The 10859-nt window shown below is 35.0% G+C and overlaps 1 protein-coding gene across 2 annotated transcripts in view; it reads right to left on the bottom strand.

The window, feature by feature from the left end:
• Positions 1–4566: 4566 nt before the first annotated feature.
• Positions 4567–10859, bottom strand: part of LOC130666022 (phosphoglucomutase) — an 85188-nt gene continuing 78895 nt past the window's right edge. The window contains exons 5-6 of one of the 2 annotated variants that reach the window (XM_057466666.1): positions 5004–5380; positions 4567–4920 (exon numbers count right to left, since the gene is read on the bottom strand). In XM_057466666.1, coding sequence (XP_057322649.1) covers positions 4696–4920; positions 5004–5380 — 602 coding nt within the window. In that variant the 3' untranslated portion in view covers positions 4567–4695. The remainder of the gene's footprint in view (positions 4921–5003; positions 5381–10859) is intronic. The other variant, XM_057466672.1, reaches the window with a different exon arrangement.

Genomic DNA, 10859 nt, shown 5'->3' with positions numbered 1-10859 from the left:
AAATTTAATTAGTATGAGATCATAATTGTAATTGTTATTACGATGGCAAGATCAGATATAATTATAGGACTACAGGTACGATTGGAACATCATAAATAATAAAAGAAATACTTTTAAAATATAACATAACTGTGAAATTTACAGGTCATTTTGTTCACAATAAAATAAAACTGACGAAATTGAATTATAATGAGAAATGCTTAAGTTATGTGTAATAAAAACCATATTTTCAACATTTTTGATTTCATTAAAAATTTCAAGGCTATCAAATTATTGGAAGAAATAGTCAAAACATAAAGCTTAAGGTCATAAATCAAAGATTATTAGACAAGCTTTCAGATACTTTTGACGGAAATTGTCTATGAATATTAGTTTTGAAGTTATATAAGTTTTAGCAGTGATTAAAAACCGATTTCTACGAAAAATCATGAAAATTTCTAACAGCCATAACTTCGAATCTATTCGAACGATTCAGCCCATCTTTAAACTTGATCAAGATAATCGCCTATAGAATAAGTGTGAAAAATTTCATAAAGATCCGATAAGAACTATAAGTGCTATCGTAATGACAAGACCAGTGATAATCATGGGGAGTAGAGGTACATTTGATACATCATAAGTAATAAAAGAAATACTTTTAAAATATAAAATAGCAGTGAAATTTACAGGTTATTTTGTGCACACTAAAATACAACTGACAAAACTGGATTATAATGGGATATGCATAAGTTATGTGGAATGAAAACCATATTTTTATCATTTTTTGATTCAAGGCCATCAAATTATTGGAAGAAATGGTCGAAACATAAAGTTCAAGGTCATGAATTAAAGCTTATTAGACAAGCTTTCAGATACTTTTTACGGAAATCGTCTATGAGTATTAGTTTTGAAATTATATGAACTTGAAAGTGGATAAAAACTGATTTTTTCGAAAAATCGTGAAAATTTCAAACAGTTATAACTTCTAAACTAATCAACCGATTTAGCCCATCTTCGAACTTAACCGCGATAATCGCCCATAGAATAAGTGTGAAGAATTTCATTAAGATCTGATAAGAATTTTTTACATAAATATGATGAAATGTTTCGATATAAAATAAATATAACTATTCTTTATGTAAAAGTGCTGTAACAATATGAGCATATCCGAAACATTACATTGTGATGTAAATGTGACGATAAAATAGAATCACCAAGATTATATCGCTTATAAGTCGATTTTGTTACGTAATTCCGAGGTAATATCTAGAATATAAAGCTAACGTCAGTATGTGATGTAAATATAACGTCACATTTAGGTCACCAATGGGATATTACTCGGTCAGTAACATGCATGTAATCTTAATGTCACATTTACGTCACAAATTTGACATACCATTTTCATTACAATTTATATCATCAGAATGTAAAATTTACCTTGAATTTGTTACTTTACATGTTCTCTAGATGTGATATCACTGTTACGTTGGTTTGTTCACTGGGAAGCGAATACATTGACGAGTGTGAGGCTTGTAAAAAGACCAACTATATAAGCAGACATCTTCTCATGCTCCTATGCGAGCTGACCATCCTATCAAGCCTTGGGCCATCGTGGCAGCCGATGTAACTGGTCCATTCCCACGTTCGTGTGAATGTTTCGAATACATTTTGATAGTACAAAACCTTTATACTCGGTTTATCGAGATTTATCTGCTAAGGAAGAAACCGGTAAAAATGTCGTTGAATCTTTACATAATGTTTTTAGCCGATGGGGTTACCCAATGATTTTTATTACAGATGATGGGCGTGAGTTTATCAATAAAACTCTTTGAGATTACCTGAAGAGTGTTGACATCAAGTTTGCGCCACTGACGGTTGCCAATCCCCAGGGGAACCCAGTTGAGTGGATCAATCGAAACCTCAAGCCGATGATAAGGGCCTATATTAACCAAGATCACACCCCGTGGAATGAGAACCTTGGTGACCTCCAGTTGGCGTATAACTCGTCATATCATGCGTCTATTCATTTAACACCATACTATTGAAATCATGGGTGCGAACCACGTTTGTCGGGGTGATCGACTGAACTTGAAGTTCACGATTTCGAGCACGATGACTCCGAACGGGAAAATAGGATGAATCGTACAGACCGGTTACGACATCGAGTCGAGACTGTGATGCGGAAGGAAAGCGATAGGCAGGCCCAATATAATAATACACGTGCAAAAGAGCCGCCAGTACTTAAACTAGATGATCGCGTTTACTATCCTAACCGTAAACTTTTTAAGAAATAAGATCGGTACTGTGCTACATTAGCTCATAAATTTTTGGGACCTGCTTTTGTTGATGAAATTGTAAGTCCTGTAGTTGTATGATTGCGGGACGAAGCTGGCAAGAATCTCGGCACTCATTACACGGCTGACTTGAAAATCCCGCGATCAAGCCCACGTCATAAATTAGTTGCGTTATAATTGCAGTAATGGCAGATTCAGGGAACAGCAAGGAGGTGACGGAACGGCGGCTGACAAAGAACCAGCGTCGTCGGGCCTGACGCAGACGGGCCCCGCCCCCCATAGCGAGTCCGGAGGCTAGGTCAGCGTTTTAGGCCCACATCAAGCCGGCAACCCGCCGTCGGCGAGAGAGGCGTCGCCGGGCTCGGGAACTGCGCGCGCAAAGACAAGGGCAGGGGGCTCCTGTCGTCATTCGTGAGAGCGACCTCGCGAATGAGGAAGAGCAGAACCTCGTCGCATTGATCAGCTCACCACGTCGGGGAAGCGAGGGCATTTCATATGTCCATGACTTCGCCCCTTGCGACGACGTGCAAAATTAATTAATTTTTCATTTTTTTTTTTTTTTATTATTATTCATTTTCATTTTATATTTTTGTACTACTTAATTGATTTTGGTAATACTTACATAATTGAAGGGATTCTCCGGTTAACTATAAATTAATTTATTTATATTTTAATTTGAAAGCTTCCATGGCAGTTGTTGTAAGACGAGGTCGCTACGCTATTGGAGTTGATGCTCGAGTCTGGTGGGGGGGAGAGTGTAACAGGGTAAAATTTTATATCTCATCATTCAAATTTGAAATCGACTCGCGCCAAAAACTAAAGCGGCCTCCTCCTACAACAACGGCCGATAAAATGACAAACTTACTTATCATTGGGGTCACTGCTGTCGAGTTTCGACAATTCGGGTGTTCTAGAGGTTGGCAGAACTGAGAGTGAGAGGTACGAGGCCCAGAGCCGACTAGCGAGCGGTCTCTTGGCTACTGGCACGCATCGTGGACGGACGTGCTATCCTGACCACTTGGCGAGTGGAAGATCTCCGCCATTTTGTGCCTCAAAACATCATGGCGTCCACAAAAAACTCGTAGATTAGAGATCACTGAGTGATGGATGAGGGTATGTGTTTATAATTGCGTATCTGAAATCTTGGTGATTATATTCCTAAGTGGAGGTAGCCCTTATGGGTTGGGGAAGAACTTGCGCGCTCCACCACTTAACCTATGCAAGCGGTTCACAAGAGCTGAAGTCTGGTACCATGGGGGATCCATTCCTAGCCCCGCTTCGACCAGAAATGGGAGAAGTGTTTGGGTCCGAATGAGGTCGGACTCGTGGTGGTTGTTGGTGAGATACCCACATGCAATGCATGCCTAATGGGTAAGTTAATGTGAGCTTATGCTCACATTTCGCTTTTATAATATATGGTAGTGTCAAAAATAGGGACCACACGCAACGCGAGTTTGCCCAAAAGGGTGAGGTATCGGCTTCCGGTCGGCGGAGGCGGACTTAGGTCCCGTTACATTAATTAATTATCCTGACCACTGCAACTACTACTACTACTACTATCTACGTTACTACAGTTAATACCTGTTATTCCATAAGCCCAAAAAAAACCAAGAGCCAATAACCCTCGTTGGCGTGGAAGCTTATTCTGTTCAGTTTTATATAAATAATTAATTATTTGGAGGAGATTTGGACCGGAGATATTTTGGATTGGTTGCTGAGGGTCTGGTTGGAAAAATTGGAAGTCTATTGGAATTGAGGAGTAAGCTTGCAGAGAAGTGTTGGAGTTCCCAGAGTCGAAGGAGTACAAAAGATTTGAAGTGAGTGTCGTAAAATTGTCGGTTATCAATTTTGATAATAATTTAATTAGTCGAGTCATTTGTCATAAATTTGATTCAGTCAGTCGAATCAGTTGGAATAATCTAATTTGTCGACTCAGCACATCAGTCATCTTGATATATTTGTTCACCTTTTCATTTTTTATTGTAAAGCGGTCTTGCGGCAATAAATACCATATTTTTCGATATTTAAAATAATATTATTAATCAATCATACATTCCTTCCCTATAAGTATAAGTTAATCATAAGATCTTTCTCTCAATTAATGTTATACTGAGTGGTCCAGTACGGGGTTATCCGCGTTCTGAGATTACTGAGCATAGCTGGACAGGTACGTGAGACACCTTGAATCTCACACATGCGTGGGCCTTTGTTTTATCAAGACCACAACCAAGTTGATAAAATAAGTGGACCCATTACAACAGATCATTATATTAAAATAATACATGTCTTAAATAAGCAGAATTTATTTTTCGAGTTAGGGAAATTTTATAATTTTATTTGCATTTCTTAAGGAGCAACAACATTAGTACATAATATTTTTACAAAAGTCAACATTTTCATTATTCATCATTTTTACAAAATTTTAAGTAATTACTGATGGTTTCTCACGACCAGTATGTTTCTGTAGCTCACTTAATTCAAGAGCCATAGAAATCAACGGCTTTAGGACTTCATGGACATCTTTCATGATATTTGATTTATCGGGTTCATAACACTCTACATAGATACGAATCGTAGCACCAGTACTTCCTGTTCCAGATAATCTATAAATTATTCGTGAATCATCATCGAATAGGATCCTGAAACCCTGTAAATAAATTATGGTATAAGTTCGATTTAGCCTTTAACTATTTGAAATTAATCATTAAGTTGTCACATTAACTGACATACTTGCTTAATAGCGACACTGCCATCGATAGAATCTTTGTAGGAGTAGTTATCAGCTTTTACAATAGTATACTGTTTATTATTGTAGCTTAACTTACTGGATATGAAATTGGGTTCCCCAATTTTGGCTTCGATTGTAGACATAACTTTATTCGCATCATCGGAGTCACAGTTTTCGTAATCATAACGTAAGTAGAAATTTCTCCCATATTTGTGCCAATGATCTTTTAATATGTCTTCAATAGGTTTTCCAAGTTCTGATATGATGTTAAGCCATGCAAGACAGGCCCATATGCCATCTTTTTCGCGAATATGATCGGAACCGGTACCAAAACTTTCTTCACCACATAGTGATATGCGCGCAGCATCCATAAGATTACCTAAAAAAATATTTCCAAGTAATGATTGGTGAATATCGATGAAATACTGCTGTTATTCGATCTTGTAAAAAAAATTTAATTTAAAATTTGAGTTAGTATATACTATTGATACAGCATTTATGTGTCACTAACCCAAACATAATTCAACTTCCATAATCTTCGATAGATATAGAAGGTTACTATAGTAAAAAACTTTATTTTGCTGTTTTTTCAATGATAATAACAAGTTCTCATTTCAGATAATTGGGTAATTTCACCGGATAATTTTCAACTTCCCGCTAAGAAAATTGAAATTTAAAAAAATTCGGGAAGTTAATGGTTTCGGTCCGATTTACGAAAATCGAAATTTCATCAAATGTCGACGTTTTGAGGTCCTACGAAGCTATTCTGACTAATTTCAAGATGATGTCCGAGTGTATGTATGTATGTCTATATGTATGTACGTACGTAAGTAAATACCTGTATCGTATGAACGGATGAACCGATTTTGAACTTTGAGGTGTCATTCAACGTGGCTTGTCAATATCTTGAAGCTGTAAGAAATTGAGCTTGATCGGTAGGGCTCGTTCAGAGATGTTCCAAAAATAAAATTTTTTCAAAAATGTTTTTTTTAGATAACTTTTAATGTGCTCGATGGATTGATTCCAAAATCGACTGGGCTCTTAAACTTTATAAGCCGCGTCGAATGCCACCTCAACCATCAAAATCAGTTCATTCGTTCAAGAGAAACCATTGTCGAAAAAATTAAAAAAAAAAATTTTTTTATTTTTTTTTTAAATATCTTAAAAACGACTCGATAAATCGAATCCAAAATTTGATCAGCTTCAGAACTTGACAAAACGCGTCGATTGCCGCCTCAACCATCAAAATCGGTTAATTCGATCGCGAGATATCGTGGGATAAAGAAATGCTAAAAAATGGTTTTTTACAAAACAATGGCATACAAAAGTATTTGCGAGCTCGAAGAGCTCGAAAATGTATTCACAATAGTGTTTTCGAGCTCAACGAGCTCGAAAACAGCGGGAAGTGTTGGGGCTGGCCCGCAGGGTCAACTTATAGACCGATTTTTTTTTATGTGTGTCCCCAGCGAATCTATTTTAAATTTTGTTTGAAGTTATTCTTTGCATAAAGATGAGTCATTGAAGAATGGAGCTCTTATCATTTAATACTGTCATAATTATGATCTTTTGAATTACGGAAATATTTTTTTTACTTTCTTATGAATTTTTTAAACTAGGAACATGATTTATAAAAATGCAAATGGTACATTTTGTTAAAAAAGTTTTATATTTCCAATAAAAATATTCATTTTTAACTATCAACTACGGAAGACCCTCAAAACTTCCAATGTAGTAAAATTAATTAATTATTATAACAACACCAAAGTCTGACATTCGTTCGTACGATTCAACGCAAAAAAATATTGTAGCGCATTGAGTAGGAAGCTTCCTGTCAAAAGAGACGACTAGTCGCCTCACGGCTCGTGAACCAAGTACACTCCTTGTCGAAAGCACTTTCTACTTATTTTGTTAATATACTATTAACGTGTTATCGAATAACTGAAAAAGTCTAACTGTTAATGATATTATTTTCAGTATTACTAGTTTATCGAAAAATATTTTGACAACAGTTTTTTTTTATGAATATTTTGTCGCACGGATTTTTTGTCAACGGATATTTTTTTAGCGGATAGCTAAGCGTGTCATTATAATCCTAGTCATAAATTAAAAGCAAAATTAATATTTAATTCAATCGTAATTATTTATTTAAAAAAATGTAATTATATTGATTAAATTTATTTCAATCGTTGATTAAGAAGAAAAGTTATAAATTTAACTACTATGATCGAATTAACAACAAATGTTTAATGATTCAAAAATTTTTTATTAAAAATAATTGATTATATCTTATATGGGAAACTCCGATTAAAATTTAGTCAGATTTGAATCGGATTTATTCTATTAGATCAGTGTTTTTAATCAAGTTTAAAGATTAAATCCCTGTTTAGAAAATCTCATAGAGTCCAATAAATTTTCATAAATGTCATAGAGATTTCATAGGAATGAATTAGTTCTATGCAAAGTGCTATAGTTAAGTATAGGGGCTTATACATACAGCTATAAGAATCTCAGATTTTCTAAGCAGGGATTTCATCTAAAAAATCTCGAAACCGGCTCACCCTGCGAACCAGCCCCAAAACTTTTCGCTATTTTTGAGCTCGAAAACATTATTGTAAATACATTTTCGAGCTGTTCAAGCAATGGTACGATAGCTATGGCAGCGATTGCCATGGTAACGGTTGCTACGGAAGCGGTTGCCATGACAACAGTTGCTAATCAGAGAAGCGCATTTGGTAGGTAGCCAATGAGAAGAGAGGATTCATTAAATAGCTCAAAAGTGCATTCTGAATAGGAATTTCATAAAATCCATTCTTAGTGAGCTTCTACGTTTAGAAAGGAATATGCATGCCGAATTTTAATTCAATAGGACCTAGAGTTTTAGGGATCTTATGATGAGTCAGTCAGTCAGTTAGTCAGAGTTATTTTGCTCATATATGTTGTAACGAATGTAAAACTGATCTTTGAAAATATTTAAATATCTAGAAAACAAATGCCTTCTTCTCTTATTCTATAGAAACGCGACTAGAGTCAGTTAGGCATAATTTGACAGCACAACAGCATACATCTTGTATACAATAAACTATATCTTTCTTTTACTGCTATTAATTGTGGTGTAATGATCTCTAGTTTAAGTGTGCTATCATTATAGTATAACTGATATTAATGTATAAGTTCTGAAATACTACAATACATAGATTGAGTTGTTTTTTTTTTTCGCGATCCAATATTTTTTAAGCTTCCCTTTATGAAAATCAACAATTTTTCAGAAATTCGAGAAGTTATTGTTTTCAATCTGCTTTATAAAAATCGAATTTTCATCAGATGTCAAGGTTTTGAGGTCCTGGGAAGCTATTTTAACCATTTTGAGTATGGTTCTCGAGCCTCGCGCGCGTGTGTGTGTGTGTGTGTGTGTGTGTGTGTGTGTGTGTGTGTGTGTGTGTGTGTGTGATACTTTTTGTGTTTGTCAAGTTTTATATAAATTTCAGATCATCCGATCGAATGGACTGTGAGAAAATTAAAAAATACATAAAACAAATTTTTTAACTTCCCGCTAAGAGAATTGAAAATTTTCAAAAATTCGGGAAGTTATTGGTTTTGGTCCGATTTACAAAAATCGAATTTCTATCAGATTTTGACATTTTTAAGGTTCTAAAAAGTTATTCTGACTAATTTTACGATGATGTCCGAGTGTAAGTATGTATATATGTACGTACGTACGTACGTATGTAAATATTCTGTAACTTTTGAACGGATGAACCGATTTTGATCGTCAATGTGTCATTCTACGCGGCTTATTAATTCCTACAAACTGGAAAAAATTGAACTTGATTGGTAGGGCTCGTTCGGAGATATTCCAAAAATAAAATTTTTTCAAATATGTTTTTTTTGGATAACTTGTAATGTGCTCGATGGATTGATTCCAAAATCAACTGGGCTCTAAAGCTTTATAAGCCTCGTCGAATGCCACCTCAACTGTCTCAATCAGTTAATTCGTTAGAAAGATATCGTTGATGAAAGAAATAGTAAAAATCGTTTTTTTTTTTTAGAACATCAGCATACAACTTTTTTAGGGCTGGCCAGCAGGGTCAACCGAGAGACCGATTTTTTTTTCGTTTCTTTAAAAATTTCTAGAAACGACTTCATAAATCGATTCTAAAATCTACTCGGCTTCAGAACTCGCGTAAATTGCAGCAAGAACCATTTCAATCGATTTCCCAGGCAGCATTCAAGAACAAAAACAAAAAATTAGGAGCGCGATAGTTTGAAGGTTCTGATTGGTGCACAAGAGGTCCTGTGGAATATTGTTGATTGCCAACGGAGGCTATTTCTTGATAGCTTGTTTGATTGTTACTGAAGTTATTATTATTAAGATTACCAATATTATCGATATTACTATTATTAATGTTACTAGTATTATTATCAAGATTATTAATATTAGAGCTACTAGTATTATTATCGACATTATTATTATTAGAGTTGCTAGTATTATTATCGACGACGTTGAGTGAGTTCGACTGTATCTGATTAGGCGACGAGAGTTTGGGGTCTTCCGAATTAAACGCAACATTAGAACCCGCGATGGAAGCCGGTGATTGCGATGAATTTACTGTTTTTGGAGATAAAAAACCGGTCGCGGTACCGTATGTCTCGAAGTACTGTTCCTCAAACTATTCCCGATACTTGTGAAGAATTTCTACTTCTTCAGCATGCAAGAACCATTTCTATCGCGCTCCCAGGCAGCATTCAAGTCGGAATGGCTGCTTTATGACGTCTTTTCGAAGGCGTCCTCTAGAAGTCCTATAATGACTTCTTAAAGGTGTCATTTTTAAGAACTCTTATTCGAGAGTTCTTGAAGACTCCATAAATAAGACGTCAATTTTGTGCGGAATAAATGTATTCTTTTTTTAACTTCTTTATGAAGTCAAAATTAGGAGCTCCTTAAAGACGTCATGGTAAATTTATACTGAAGTCTTATTTGCGAAGTCAGAAAAAAGAACTCTTTGAGAACTCTTATTAAAGTCATCTTACTGAGTTCGCTAGGTGGCTCATTCGACATCTTGAGAACTTCTTAAATACTTCTTTAAGATGTTAATGAGACGTCCAAATCATAAATAGGAATTCATTCAGAACTCATCAAGACGTCACTTTGCTATCTGAGTTATTAGTTCCAGAGATATCGTTGAAGAAATAAATGGTAAAAAACGTTCTTTTTTAAATGTCTCTGAAACGATTCTGTTGATTAATGTCAAAATTAAATCTGCTTAAGAGCATATAAAAATCGGTAGATTTTCACAAGAACGATTTTACTAGGTTAATTTGTTCGCTAATATCGTTTATAATGGAATTTGAAAATTAAAGTTTCACCTTATTTTTCTTAGATAGATTCATAATGTAATTGATCAATTATTTCAAAAATTACACTGACAAACTTTTATCTTTACTAGTCTCCTATAATCACCGCATAATTGATTACAATTGGTTTGAAATTTTAGGGAATTTCGTCCAGAAAATGTTAAAAAACTTATAGTTTTCCGAATTTTCGTTGGATACTTCATAGTTCGACGTTATTATCCAATTCAAAACTCTTATTCCTCTATTTCAATTACTTACATTCATTTCTGCTTAAATATTTATGTCTTAGAACAGGGTATATCTCAACCTTGCCAAGTTTTGTCCCCTTTATTAATTAATCTTAATAAGCCCGCCACTGAAGATAAGATCGGCCTTATAGAACCGGAGACGTTAATTGTTCAGAAATCACTGGGCGTCATTACTTATCATTATTTTAATTGTCTACAGAAATTTCATTCTTACAACTAACGAGTCCACCGGACATATCCTTACAACTAGTGAGTCCC

This window comes from Microplitis mediator, chromosome 1 (genome assembly GCF_029852145.1).
Source record: "Microplitis mediator isolate UGA2020A chromosome 1, iyMicMedi2.1, whole genome shotgun sequence".
In the NCBI taxonomy this organism is placed as follows: domain Eukaryota; kingdom Metazoa; phylum Arthropoda; class Insecta; order Hymenoptera; family Braconidae; genus Microplitis; species Microplitis mediator.
Note: the sequence above shows the minus strand (reverse complement) of the source record. Positions and strands in the feature narration are given on the sequence as shown.